Consider the following 15,316-nt stretch of genomic DNA (forward strand, 5'->3'; position numbering starts at 1 on the left):
CCTGTGGAAAGTAGCTATAGGCTAAGTTATTACAGAATAACAGATATATACATGTGTATATATGATGTAACATACATATGTTATAGTAACAGATATATGCACATATATAGTGATGAATTAGAAAGGCAGTAAGTTCTTAGGAGGGAAAGCAGTGTATATGAGTTTAAATCTTGATTTTGCCACTTCTGGAATGGCCTTGGACAAATCACTTTTCCTCAGTTTTCTCATTTGTAAAATGACTCGTGGAGCTGCGCTAGATCTCTAGGGTTTCTAGTTGTAACTCAATAGATCAGTGAGAGAGTTTTTTTCTCAGAGCACCAAATGTAGGGCTTTAAGAATTACTTTAAGCAGAAAGCTACCATCTCTCTCTCTCCCTGTTTCTGTCTGTCTCTCCGTCCCTCCTCCTCCCCTCACTTCTCCCTGCTGTTCTCACCCCCACCCCTGCATTTTAGATTGGATTCATCTGGAAGTCGCCCCGAGGTATCGTCGTGTACTGGGTGATGCAGGGTAAGAGTGGAATGAATTGAGGGGATTGGGGGTGGAGGCAACAGAGGGGGCGGGGGCTACACTGGCCCAATTCCCCCCTACCCCTCCGTGTCCTTTCCTATTGGCTAAAATGCCCCAGAAGGGCGGAGCCCGAGACCCCATTCTCCACCTCAGCTTCTCGCAGTCTGTCTGGCTCTCTTTAAGTGAGCCGGGCAGGTGCCTTGGGCTGAGAACTTCGCTCAGTGTTGGTGCCCGGGCTCTGAGTCTTCCCGCCCGCTCCATCCTTCCATCCATCCTTCCATCCCTCCATCCATCCATCCCTCCATCCATCCATCCCTCCATCTCCGCCTCCTGCCATTCTCAGGAGCCGGACCCATCCTTGGCTTAGGACCCGACGCAGACTTGGGTCCAACCGCGGAGAAGGCGGGGGCCGGGACGAAGCGCCTCTCGGAGGGGAAGGACAGCGGAGAACTCCGGCGGTGCCTCCGCCGGGAGCCTCGGCCATGCAGAGCTGTGCCAAGTGGTGGGGAGGACTGCGCCTCGGCCGGGGGGTGGCGGCCGTCACCGGGCGCCGCTTGCCCGCGGGTCCCGCAGGAGCGAGCTCCCTGGGGGGACGCTGGGCGCAGCCGGGCCGGCGATGCGGCGGCGGCGGCGGGGATCGCGGCCCCGGAGCCGCGGTGACCTCCCGCCACATCGAGCGGCTGCTCCCGAGGCACGATGACTTCTCCGAGAGGCACATTGGCCCGAGAGACAAAGAGCAGCGGGAGATGCTGCGGACCCTGGGGCTGGCGGTAAGGTGCCGGGCCCCGATCCGCTTTGCGCCTGTCATCCTTTGCTCTCTGCTCCCCTCGGTGGCCCCCCGTCCTTCTGTCCCCGCTCCCCCTTTCCCCCTCTCTGCCCCGCCACCCAGTCAGCCCTTCGGGCCCTTCTCCCCCAGGCAGCGCCCCCGCCTCCCTCTCTGGGGGGGCTTCTCCCTTGCCCCTGGCTCTGCCTCTTAGCCATGGAAACCTCCCCTTGCCTGTTTCCTAGGTCTCTTAGCTAAGAAGGCTGTTGCCTGAGAAAGCGGTTCCTTTTCCAGGAACGAGTTTGGGTGGTTATTCCCGCCTGGTAAACTAAGTTCTGTTCGCGGAGAGAATCGGCGCTTTACAACTCCTGATGCACAATGAGGGCTTTTGTTGAGTTTATAAAGTGTTTCAAACTACTTAAGGGAATTCTCCACAAGCTTTTAGGGATTTAAGAAATGCCAAAGCAATTCCCAAAGAAATAGGCCTATTCATATTGCCTTTTCTCTGTGTTCTGGCTCTCTTTTAAATCTAGAGTGTTGAAGAATTGATTGAGAAAACAATCCCTACCAACATCCGTCTGAGAAGACCCTTGAAGATGGAGGACCCTGTTTGTAAGTGAATTGTAGCAGTATCAGACGACTTGTGAGAAGTCTCGCATAGTTCTGCTGCCTTTGGTATAACTAGTCTTTTTCACAATGATTTAAGAGGAAGGATTTATTCTCAGTTCAGATTTATTTATTGCTGTGTACCGTGTATCTACTGATTAAAATAGAGTACCCAAGAGACAAATTAGCTTTAATGTATGGGGTGGGGAAATGAAGGAAGAATCCCTGAAATGAATCCTCTTATTTCTCAATCTCTCTCTCTCTCTCTCTCTCTCTCTCTCTCTCTCTCTCTCTCTCTCTCTCTCTCTCTCTCTCTCTCTCTCTCACACACACACACACACACACACACACACACACACATTCTTTCTCTCCCATTCTCTATCTCTCACATACACACACACATTCTCTTTCTCTCTGTCTCTGTCTCTCTCTCTCTCTCTTTTCCTCTTCCATCTAGCTCTTCCCTGCCCCCCAATCCCCAATGCAAAGCCATTACAGGGCCTGTTAAGAAGTACCATTGATTGGGAAGACTAACACATTCTAAATATCAACATTTTAACTCCTAGAGGAGAGTAGGATGAAGCCAAAGCTGGTTTTGGCCCACAAGCATCTGTTTAGAAGCAAACATGAATGAATTATGAAGGAAGCTGTGTTTGCTTCCTTGTCCCTCCACTGAAGCTTTGAACTATTTTAGATTCTAAAATTTTAAATAGTCTGGTTGATGTTCAGAAGCATTTATCTTCTTCAGAAGCATTTGATGACACAGTTCTATTGGATCCAGACAGACTGTACTAGATCCTCAGCAGAGTATTGTCTTTTAAGCAGTGCCGTTGAGAAATAGAAAAGAAAGGAAGCCGTACCCAATTTGAAATGACAAAGATAGTATCTTTTCTACCTCAGAATTTCTCTAAAGATAGATGGCAGCTGGTTTTTCAAGTTTTAGATCCAGATGCACACATTAAACTCACATACGCTACACTGGACCTGGGAGTCAGGGAGACAAGTTCAAATCCAATTTCAGACACCAGCTGTATAACCCTGGACAGATAACTTAACCACTTTCTTAGTTCTTTCATCTGTGAAATGGGGATAATAAGAGCGCCTACCTCATTGGGTAGTTGTAAGGATAAAATGGAGATAATATTTGTAAAGTACCTTCAAACCTTAAAAACCACATAAATGCTAGGTCTTATTACTGTACAGATTAATTTCCTTTGATAAGTTCCTAATTCAAAATCCTGCCCCTCTGTGACAGAGCTCTGGATAATCATCATAACATTTTTATAGGATTTCAAGACTTGCAAAATGCTTAGTATTCCATTTGTTCTTCACAACAAACTTGTGAGTTAGGTAGGTATTAGAGGTATTATAATACAAAAAATAGGTGGCTTGTATCTGTACTTTAAGATTTGCAGAGGTCTTTTCATATTTATTGCATTTGATTCTTGAAACAATCCTGTGAGGAAGGTGCTAGTATTCCCATTTTATAGCTAAAGAAACTGAGGCACAGAGAGAGATTAAATGACTTGCCCAGGATTTGAACTCAGGTCTTTTTTTTACTCAGTCTCCTATACCACTTTGCCACCTCAATGACTCTTTTCCAATCCAGATCATTGAATTTGAGGCTCAGAAAAGGCTGACTTGCCTATGATCACACCGGCACATATTGACTTCATTTCCATCGTTTTACTCACTGGGCATATTGCTCCTTTGCATTTGCCGTCTTGACTCTGATCAGTACGTACACCCCTTCTCACACATAGGCACGCTTGTAGGCATCCAAGGTAGGATGTGAACACAAGTCTCTGCTGATTTTAGGTCTAGCACAATTGCTATTACATGTCCCTGTCTCTCTATTGTTGTCTGGTTGTAGCACAGTAAAGACTTGATTTTAGGTTCTTAAACTCCAAGTCCAACACTCTGTCTACTATGCTATTTATAAATCTGGGTTCAGGTGCTTATCAGTCTGGGGACTTGGATAAGCCACTTTCCTCTTGGAGCCTCACTTTCCTCATCTATGGCATAAGGGGCTTGGATGAGAAGCTCCCATCATAATGGCTGTCTTTAATGTAGTATTTTGAAATCTGTAAAGTATTTTACACGTAATATCTCATTTGATCCTCACAGCAACCCTCTGATGTGCGTACAAATATTGTCATTTATAAAACAGGCCCCTTTCACCTCTAAAATTCTATGACCCTCTTTTTTAAAAAGTTAATTTTTTCCCATTAACAAAAATATTTTCACCCTCTCATTTCCCCTTTTGACCCCACTGGGGGAAAAAGAATAAAATCTTTGTAACAAATATGTATAGTCAAGCAAAATAAATCCTATACTGACCAGGTTCAAAAAATGTGTCTCATTCTACGTATATGGTGATCATCCTGTCAGGAGATGAGCAGCATTCTTCATCAGTTCTCTGGCGTCATAGTGAATAATTTCTCCACAGTATTAAAGTCTTTTGAAGCTGTTTGTATTATTGAAGCTGTTGTAAAAAAAAATTACCCTGGTCCTGCTTCACTCTGTATCAGTTCATACAAGTCTTCGAGGATTCTTTGAAACTATCCCCTTCACAATTTCTTATAGCACAACAGTATTGCATTAAATTCATATACCATAACTAATTCAGTCATTCTTCCACAGATGGGTACTCCCTTATGTTCCAGTTATTTGCCACTCTAAAGAGCTGCTTAAAATATTTTGTGTGTATGTGTACATACATACACACACACAGATATATACATACACATGTATATACACACAGATATATACATATATATGTGTATATATAATATGCATATATGTATATGTTGGTTGTTTTCCTGTGTTCCTGAATATGTCCTTTTCTTCTCTCTGCTCTTTTTGGGATATAGACCTGGTAACAGTATCACTGGATCAAAGGATATGCCCCGAGCCTATCTCAATTGACCGATTTACCTTAGAAATAGATTTTTGTTCTTTAAAAAGTCCTGGTGATACAAGACAAGCAGCCCTGGATTCGAATGCTGTTTTTGCTGCTTACTACCTTTGTGTGATAAATCATTTCACCTCTACAGGCTTGTTTCCTCATCTGTAAAATGCGAGGGTTCTTTAGGGTCCCTCCCAGCTCGAAATCCTATGTTCATTTCAAGAAACTTCTCTGGAATCTTAAAATCATTTTAAGTATGAAATATTATGCTTTAGAAAAGTCGTCCTGCACAGTGGTACCTTCATGAGAACATTCTATCAAAGAACTTGTAGATTATGTATTTAACCTGGTTAAAGTATTCCTCTAGAATACTTGAAAAGCTGTCCTGAAGAGTATTCAGGTTTTTGGAGACCTGTCAAAGTTGTCTCATTTTTGAGATCCATTATGTTTTGTCTTGCTTGAATAATTTGAACGTAAAGGGGATTCAGATCCCCCCTTCTCCCCAGCTTGCCTCTTTCTCTCCAGTAGTGTGCTTGCTCATGTTGAGCAATGTGCAGTTTCAGTATAAACTTTAAACCCTGCAACCTCTGTGGAGTTCTGGGCCAGTTTAGTCTGGTTGGCTCAGGATGAGCTCTGAGCACAGAGTACTAGATCCTGGAAAAGTCTGGTTTTGTTTACGAATAAAACACTTGGTAAATAGCTGGTCTTTCAACTCAGGTACATCAGAAGTGCATTGTCCCCCTTGATTCGGAGACTGGGCCTGAATCATGACTAATGATGACTAATGAAAGTTTATGTCTTGGCAAGAGTAAAATATACGTGGGCATGGATGGCATTGTTTTAGGTCAGTAGCAGAACAAATTTTGATTTGATGAAAAACTTCACTAACTGGGAATCCTGGACCAGACATTTATAGGAGTAGCCCTCTTTCCAACAGCTTTTTGGCTGAGGATAAGAGAGTGAGAGTTTTAAAACTGAGTGCTAGAAGGGATATTTGGATCATCTAATCAGACCTTCTCCCCCACCCCCACACCATTTTATACTTGAGGAAACTGAAGGCTAGAGTGGTAGATGACCTCATGAGGTCACCATAGATAATCAATATTTCAGGACATAAACCTAGGTCCTTGACTCCAAATCCAGTGTTTCCTTAAAAAATGTATTTATTCCTAACATTTTTAAGGTGGTTGGAGGCAGGGGAAAGGAGCACTAACTACTATGGAGAGGTCAGGAAAGGTTACATGTAGGAGGTGGCACTTGATTAAAACCCTGAAGGAATGTCAAGGATTCTGAGAGAGTACTGGTGGCTTGGTGGTGAGAACACTGGCCTAGCAGTCATGAGTTCAGGACCAGCCTTAGGCACTTACTAGCTGTGTGACCTTGGGCAAGCCCTTTAATCTCCCTGTTTTTCAGTTTTCTCATATGTAAAATGAGGACAGTAATAGCATTTACCTCCCAGGGCTGCTATCCGGATAAACTGAGATAATCAACTTAGCATAGTTCTTGGCACAAAATACTCTTTTCCCCAGAGGTGAATGCAGGGAGGCTGGCCTGTGCAAAAAGTCAAGGAAATAGGAAATTGAATGTGAAAAGTATGCAGCAGTAAATAAGATAGTTTGACTGGGATATAAAGTATATGAGAGGGAATAATGAGAAATCATTTTAGAAAGATATATTAGAGTCAGATTGAGTTTTTATTTTGTCCTGGAGGTTTTAGGAAGCCATTGAAACTTCTTGAGTAGAAGAATGACCGGCACTTTAGGAATACCAGTTTGGTAGATGTGCAGGTGATTATTCTGAGGGGAAGAGGGGAGGTTGGATGTTCTAGTAGGAGGCTTATTCAGTACATGTGACAGATGATATGGGTCTCAATGAGGTAGGTGGCTGTGTGAGGAGAAAGAAAGGGCTAGATAAGAGAAAGTTGCATAGATGTAGTTGACAACTTATTAGATATAAGGGTTGAGGGAAGTCATTCAGTCAATAAACATTAAGTGCCTACTATGTGCCAGGCAGGGAGAGTGTAGAGCTAGGGATGACTCATAGCTTTTGAACTTTGGTAATTAGAAGGATGGTGGTGCTCTTTATAGAAATAGGGAAGTTAGAACAAAAGGGGTTTGTTTGTATAGTGAGTTTGAGATGTCCATAGGACATCTATTTGGAGATGTTCAAAAAGCAGTTGGTATTGTGGGACTGGAGCTCAGGAGAGAGTCTATACCAGTCTGACTCTCATTCATGATATGTAGACAACATAACTGTCTAAGGACTGCTCATATCCCACTTATTGCTTGTATGTCTCTGGGCAAATTCCTTATCCTTTCTGGGTCTCAGTTTCCTCAAGAAGTGAGATGGTTGGAATAGATGATATAGAAGGATCCTTCTTTTGAGGTTTAGGGGTTCTGGGACCCCAGAATAGCGACATGCGGGTCCTGCCCAAATGAATTTGACCCAAGCCTTCTTTCAGCCAAAGAAAAGCAAAGTTTAGTAAAAATCCCCTATATTGGACAGACTCAGCATTGGCTAGACTCTTAAGGAATCTGACAATTGACCAGACTCTTCAGGAATTTGATCCTTGGCCAGATTCTTAAGGAATCCCGAGCATCTGTGACACTTGACAAGAGGGCCTGATTGAATCTGAGGCTAAGATAGATCTTTGTACAGAAAGACTGTGGGAAAGATCTAGGCTTGGTCAAGTAGTCTGGGATGATTAGAAAAGTCTAGGGAGGATCCTGATAGGTCAGTAGTCTGGGGTGACTAGAATTGTTGTTTGTCCTTCATTCTCAAAGAGGACCATGACATCAAGATGATGGCATGATTTGCAATTGACTTTGATTTGAGTGAGTACAGGCTGTGCAAGATCACCAGCCTCTCTTTCTTCCCCTGAGCCATGTGGGTTCAGTGGCCTGGTTTTCATCAGGATGACTGGAGATGGCCCAGGATACGTTGTGAAACCCTGACCCTTTCAGGCTAAGATCTTAATCACATTCTCACTTTGAGTGAGATACACTCATTCAATGAATAGACTTCTTTAAGTAGTTACTCAAAGGATTGCCCCTTTAATATTAAAAAAAAAAAAATCCAACGTTAAACTGGGAGGGGAAGACCCTCAGAGTTCCTGGGTAAAAGAGAAACAATTACTATTTAGTAATTACATTCACTCTGTGCTTAGGTGGGTGGAGACTTGTCCAGTCTCTGACCTCCAGAGTAAATTGAGTTTAAGGCTTGATCTTTGAGCAAGAAATATACCTTCCCCTAGTTCTATTAGAACTCCAGAGGAGAGAATAGGGGAGGGGAGGGGAAGGGAGAAGAGCTGCTATGGAGGCAGAGCAGGGGCAGGGGGAGCTGCCAGCATCTTCTGGGATAAAGTTTTATTAAGTTTTAATAAAAATTAGGAAAAAGTATGCTCAAATGTGAGTGAGGGCCAGCCACTAGCCTGGGTCCATTGGGTGACTAGAATAAGATTTTAGGGAGGGTCTTGATAGGAGTGGCAAGTAGGTCCGGGACCAAAATAGGATTAAGGGTGGGAAGTAGCCAAAAGCGATCTGGAGATAACAGATCAATCTGGAGATAACAGACTGTGGAGGGCTAAGTTAGGGGTAACCCAGAATTGAGCATAGATCAAGTGGGGAAATTCAAGGAGAGTTCTAGGTGGGGTTTTCCAGGGCCCATAGACAAATGGGACCCAAATTTTTTTTGGGTAAGGGGCAAAGGTCTCTCCCTGAGCCTATACCCCATCACATCTAGCTCTAAATTCTAGGACCCTAAGTGGATGCAGTGAGTATAAGAGTTGCCTACTTCTACCTTACCCTGGGTACCCCAGGATTGGAGAGAAATCCTGTAGTCGCTGGGACAGTTAGGTGAGAGAGAAAGACAGTATTGTGTAATCCTGCTGGAACTATTGTGTCATACAGCTCTAGTTCTCCTGAGCTGACCCTGAGATTACTGGGATCAGACCAGTGCCTCTCCCCATCCTTTAACCCCAAGGCTGATTGCAGATTTATGCTATGGCCACTTATTAACTTTTTCATTAGAAAAAAAATGATTCCCAAGAGCTGTCTGACTGTGGGTTCTTTAACTGGTGGTAGAACCATTTCCCTTAGCTACTCTTGCCATTCTAACACTCAATCTGTGAGAATTATTATTTTTTGTTTTTACATTCATATTAATAAGACCATAGGTCCACAGTAGTAACAAGAATAAATCTGATGGAACTTTACCACCTTTTTGGCACCTTGTAGTGATCAGATTGTTGGGACAGATCATAGGATTTTAAAGCTGGAAGTGACCTTAAGAGACCAGTTAATGGAAACTCATTATTTTACAGATGAGAAAACTGAGGTCCACAAATGGAAAGTTACTTGCTCCACATTTTCCAGCTATTACATGGCAGAGCATATGCTTGAATTTAGGCTTTTGAATTCCAAGGCCAACTTCTTCCTGGATGATGCCCTTAGTCTTGGTGGTAGAGGTGATCTCTAGCCTTCTCTCTGAGCCAGCTTAGTCATATGGTAAATACTGTTCTAATGACTTTGACCAATCAAGTAATCAATAAACGTTCATTAAGCACCTACTATGTGCCTTTGTGCTGAGCCCTGGGGATACGAAAAGAGGAAAAAGACTGTTCTTGCCCTCAAGGATGCAAACAAATATGTAAAAAGCCTCATACATACAGGATAAATAAAATTCCTAACCTAAAGCAATTAGAAGCAGCAAATTAAAAATGAGAGAGGGTGTTTCTGGAAGTACACATCTCGTGCTGCTTTGATGATTGTAAAAAATCGTAGCTGACAGTCAGAATGTTCTTTTGATCTTTTTGCTTTCTTTTAAAAATAGACTCTCCATAAGAAAGGATAGTAAATCATCAGAGTAAAACTATGGAGAGCTCACTCTCCTTTTTTTAAGTGAGGAATGTCTGTATTATTCCCAGATCATTAAATTGCTGTCCATCATCTTCTCCCTTCTAACATGTGGGTTCTTATTTCAAACCGTATGTATAGCCTTCTTCTGCAGCAATTAGCTGATCTGGAGTTGGGAGTTTCAGCATGTCACCAGCAGCGATACCTGCCTATAGTCTTAGAAGAGGTGGAGAGGTGCTTCAAGACAGCCCCAGGGAGAAGGTGCTGAACTGTCCTTAGAAGCCCCCTAAGTCAGAGGAGTGATGTGTGGGTGAAGAACAGGTCTTTCCCCCACATAGAAGATCCTGCCTATTCCTGACAGCTGTGTAAATTTGAATCTTAACATCTATTTGAGAAGAAAAGCAGAGGAAAAAGGGAGAAGTAAAAAGCATAGATTAGATGCCTTGCATTAGAGGGAAGTCCAGTTCAGAATTCAAACTCCAGGAGACTGGGAGGGGCATGTGAACAGGGAAAGAAAGAGATGAAAACATCCCATTATGGCACTTAATAAACCATGATTAAGTGTACCACCAGCAACCACAGACTTGTGGTAATTAGAACCAGAAGATACCTTAGAGATTATCCATTCCAGCTTCCTCACTTTGAAGACAAGGAAATGAACATTCACCCAAGTAGCAGAGCTGGAATCGGAACACATTATCCTCCTAACGCCAAACTCATAACTTTTCATTGAATTAGAGTGACTTTGACATTCACAAAATTTATTTCTAAAGCAAATCAGTCAGCCAGGAAAGAGATTCACAGGGGGTCACAGCTGAAAGGGACTGTAAAATAACAGTAGCTGTATTCCATACTAGTTTGCTGGGAGGATCAAATGACATAATATGACAAAAGCTCTATACAAAGATTCAGTATGATGAAAGGATTAAACAAACAGATTGAGGAAACTTGATTTAAGGATAAGATTAGAATTAGCATCTGGAGACATGAATTCAAATGTTAGCTTTTTACATTTGTTATTACTGTAACTGCAAGTCACTTCTAAGCCTCAGTTTCCTCAACTATAAAACGGGATACTAATGCTTTCACCTACCTACCTAATACAGTTAATGTGAAATGTCTTATAAAAATTTTAAAATTATAAAAACATGGTCTACACTGCAGAATTTATTTTCTTTTTATAAGTTATTCATTCTCCTTATAGGGAAATGACCATTAATTTTTCCGTTTCCTTATATCCCCTTCACTTGCAATGAAATGACTCATGAATTGCAGTATAGGATAATAGGAAGAACAGGGAGATGAGCTCACATTCTACCTCTGCTATTTTTACAAGCGAACTGTGTGACCTTGGCAGTGCCTCAGTTTTCTTATCTGTAAAGTGGAGATAATAATAACCTCTATTTTACAGGGTTGTTGTGAGGATCGAATGAGATAACATATGAGAGTGTTTTGCAAACCTTAAAGCACTGTATAAGTCACTTCATCTCCTGCAACTTCAGTTTTTTCTTCTGTAAGATGAGGGGCTGGGCTAGGTGTTCTTTAAAAGTCTTTTCTAATTCGAAATTATATAGTGCTCCTCCAGTTTAATATTAGTTAGGGAAAATACCAGCAAGGAATTCATTAGTGTCCTAGTAGATTTCTGATGTAATGCCTTTAAAGAGGAAGCCTTTTCCAACTCAGTAACAATGGTCTGGGTAAATTGTATGTATGTGCTTGCGTGCTTACACTTATATATATGCATATGAAGTAAGACCACAGAACTGGCAATTTCCTTAAAAACTTTTTTTCCAGTAGAATGGAAGGGACTGCAAATATTGTTTAGTCCAGGGTCTCATTTTTCAGAAAATGAAACTGAGGCCCGAAAAGGGGAAATATTTTGCCCCACACTTAAATCAAGAACCAAATCTAGTGCCCTTTTCCACTGCACTACATGGCCAGGAGTGATGTATTAAAAAAAATTCTGTGATCTGTAGTTGAAGAGGTAAATGGGCAGAAATTTAGGTACTTTAGAGATGGATAGAAAAATGGATTTCTCTAGCAGAAAAGCAGAATGGTAAAGTGGAAATGCTGTTGGATTTGAAGTCAGTGGACGTTCTGTGTAATCTTAGCTCCGCCACTTACTACCTATGTATGTACTCCTTATCTCTCTAGACTTCAGTGGCTTCATCTGTCAGTTTTGGATTCATTGATGTCTAAGTCCCCTTCCAGCTATTTATACTGTAAGTCTCAATCTCAGCTCTATACTTCACTAGCAGTGTCCGTGGGCAAATCACTTTACTTTTCAGTTTTTTTATCTGTAAAATGGGATTAATATTGTTACTATCCCACAGGGCTATGGTATGCTAAGGATGTAACAACAATTATTAATAAAGGCAGTAACAACAATTATTTGAGAGGGTATGATCTTAAGGTGAAGTATTTAGGCAGGGAAAGTGAAGTGAAATTCAGGCCAAAATTGTATTAAAGAAAAAACATTTGTCTGGATTTTCAAAGACTATCAGAGCAGAGAGAGACTTTAGAGATAGTTTAGTCCATTTTATAGATAAGAAGACTGAGGTGATGAAGTGACTTACCCAAAACCGTGTAGCTAGTAGGTGATAAAGCCAAGACTCAAACTTAGGTCTTCTCTTTCTAAGCTTAGTCTCCTTTTCATTACATCCTGCTGCCTCTTTTTTTTTTTTTGGTGGAAAGTGGGAAAGGTATGAAGGAGGAGGTAAGTATATATTTTTGTGTGGTCTGGAATTTCCATTTTTATTTGCTACTTATCTGTTGCTGAATAGATATGGAGAAAGTCATTTAGGTAAATAGTCAATTTCCATTGGAAATTTGTTATCTAATCTCAACTGACCATTCGTTTCTTTTCTTTATTTTTTTCATGTTGTTCGGTTTTTTCAGTCTTGTCTGTCTACTTTTGACCCAATTTAGAATTTCCTTTTTTTCCACTTTATTTTTAGTTTTCAACATTCACTTCCATAAGTTTTAAATTTTCTGCTGCATTCCTCTCCAAGACGACATGCAATCTGATATGGGCTCTATACATACATTCCTATTAAACACATTTTCATATTTGTCATGTTGCATAGAAGAATTGTAATGAAGTGGAGAAACTATAAGAAAGAAAAAGCAAAACAAAACAAAATAAATCAAAAAAGAAAATAATCTGTTTTGCTCTATAATCCAACTCCAGAGTCCTTTGGAAATGTTTTAGGTCCTTGCATTGCTGAGAAGGGCTAAGTCTATCAAAATCAGTCATCGTATACTGTGGCTGTTTCCGTGAACAACGTTCTCCTGGTTCTGCTCACTTCACTCAGCATCAGTTCATATAAGTCTTTCCAGGATTTTCTGAAGTCTGCCTGCTCATCATTTCTTACACCATAATGGTATCCCATTGCATTCACATACAACTTATTCAGCTATTCCTCAGTTGATGGGCATGGATGCTCTCAATTTCCTGCTCTTGGCTGCTACAGTGAGCTGACTACTCATTTCTGCAAGTTATTCCTAATTGATTTTCTAGACCATTCCCCACATTATCTATTCTAAACCTTCTCTTCTTTCCAGAAACCTTCCACACTACCCCTTCCTCAGCCTTCATAGCTAAAGACCAAATCTTATGCTGTATTGGGAAAATAGAGGTCATTCACTGTGAGCTCTTCTCTCCTTTTCATCTCACAGCCCCTTAATATCATCACCCATTTTCTCCTCCTTTACCCCATTTTCTAATTCCTCTGGTATATTGTACCCATCATGATCCTTTTCTCTCTCTAATCTTTAATATCTCCCTATCTTCTGGTTCCTGCTTGCCCAATTTCCCCCCACCCTTAGAAAACCTTCACTAGATCTTACCATCTTGCAAGCAATCATTCTATGTATCTCCTCCCCTTTTCAACCAAACTCCTTGAAAAAAATTTGTTGCCTTTACTTCCTAAATCTAAATTTTTAGCTTTTAAATCTAGTTTCCTACCTCATCACTTAAGTGAAACTGTGTTTTCCAAAGTCACCAGTGATACCAATTGTTAATTCTGATGATTTTTTCTTCATCCTTATCCTTCTTTTAATCTCTCTGCAACATTTGGCATTGTTGACCATTTTCTTCTACACATAAAATTGCCCTGTCTGAGTCTTCTTTGCTGGTATGATGTCTTATAGCTGTGAGAGTCCTCCAAGGCTCTGTTCTGACCTTTCTTTGCTGATGATATTTCTAGCCCTTGTCCCTCTCTTGAGCTCCAGCAGTAATTTCTGAATAGGCATTTCAAGCTGAATGTCCAGATACATCTCAAACTCATCATGTCCCAAATTGAACTTACTATATTTTCCCCAAAACTTAGTATCTTTTGAACTTTCCTATTTCTATAGAAGACACTGCCATCTTTATAGTCACTCAGTCATGACTCCCATTGATTCCTAACTCACTTTCATCACAAATATCCAATCACTTCCCTATTCTTGTTTCTGTTGCTACATCTCTTTCTTCTGTTTCCTTCTCTCCACTCATGCAGCTACCAGCCTAGTTCACGCACTATCACCTCTCACCTCAACTATTGTAATAGCTTCGTTGTTGGTCTCTCCCTTGTCTAATCCAGTCTTCCCTCAGTTGCCAGGGCTTTCCTAAAGTAAAAGTTGGACCATGTCACTCCTAGGATCAGTGAACTACCGTGGCTCCCTGTTACCTCAAGGATCAAATATGAACTCCTTTATTTGGCATTAAAGTCTTTTCTAACTTGCTCCCAACCTATCTTTCCATCCTTCTGGCACGATTCTGCTTCTGTATACATTAAAACTCAGCCGAACTGTTGTTACTCATAAATGTCACTCCATCTTTTGTCTCTGTGCCTTAGCGTTGTTTGTCCCCCCATCTGGAATTTTCTATGCTTCCTCCTTGACTCAAGCACTGCCTTCTTTGTGAGGTCTTTCCTTATGTTTCTCCAACTGCTGTTTCCTATTTGTGTATCTGTTTTTCCCCTTCCTTCCTTCCTTCCTTCCTTCCTTCCTTCCTTCCTTCCTTCCTTCCTTCCTTCCTATCCATCCAAGCTGGTTGTCATCTCTCCCCAGCCAGACTATAAGCTCCTTGAGGGCAGGGGACTGATTCATTGATTAGTACATAATAGGTGCTTACTAACTATTGGTTGATCAAATTGATTGTCTCTTCTAGAGTATCACCATCCTACTCAACATTTGCAGAGCAAAGATTTTTACATTTTTTCAAATTATTTAAGCCTTACAGCAGCTGTGAAGTAGAAACTACAGGTACCATTTCCATTTCCATACATCACCATTTTATAGATAAGGAACTGACTTACTCATGGTTACATACCTACTTAATATCAAGACATGGGATTATTGTTGAAACTTCCATTTCACTTGACATTAGAAATAGCTTCTATTGATAAGTGCATTTTGACTTTTCCTTCAGGAGTGTTTAACAGCCTAATCAATTCATTACTGCCAGAAAGCATTTTTTTGATTTTTTTTTTTTTGATATCACATCATGTACTATGGCAGCTCAGTTCTAGTAAGTGCCAGAAGGAACTTTTCTCTCTTATTCTAAAAGCTTCTATAAGCAGGCAATATAAGAACATTAACTCAGAGCTTTTGAAAGAGTCAGCACTGATTCAACATTCACACATTCCCCTCACCTATGAATTCTAAGGTCAGAGAGATCAATGAACTGTGTTC

General features: G+C 41.2%; 1 protein-coding gene across 1 annotated transcript in view; it reads left to right on the forward strand.

The window, feature by feature from the left end:
* Positions 1-714: 714 nt before the first annotated feature.
* Positions 715-15,316, forward strand: part of GLDC (glycine decarboxylase) — a 117,061-nt gene continuing 102,459 nt past the window's right edge. Inside the window, exons 1-2 of the mRNA XM_072596917.1 lie at positions 715-1,277; positions 1,804-1,882. Of these exons, the coding sequence (XP_072453018.1) occupies positions 990-1,277; positions 1,804-1,882 (367 nt within the window). The 5' untranslated portion in view covers positions 715-989. The remainder of the gene's footprint in view (positions 1,278-1,803; positions 1,883-15,316) is intronic.

The sequence above is a fragment of the Notamacropus eugenii genome, chromosome 1 (assembly GCF_028372415.1).
Source record: "Notamacropus eugenii isolate mMacEug1 chromosome 1, mMacEug1.pri_v2, whole genome shotgun sequence".
In the NCBI taxonomy this organism is placed as follows: Eukaryota; Metazoa; Chordata; class Mammalia; order Diprotodontia; family Macropodidae; genus Notamacropus; species Notamacropus eugenii.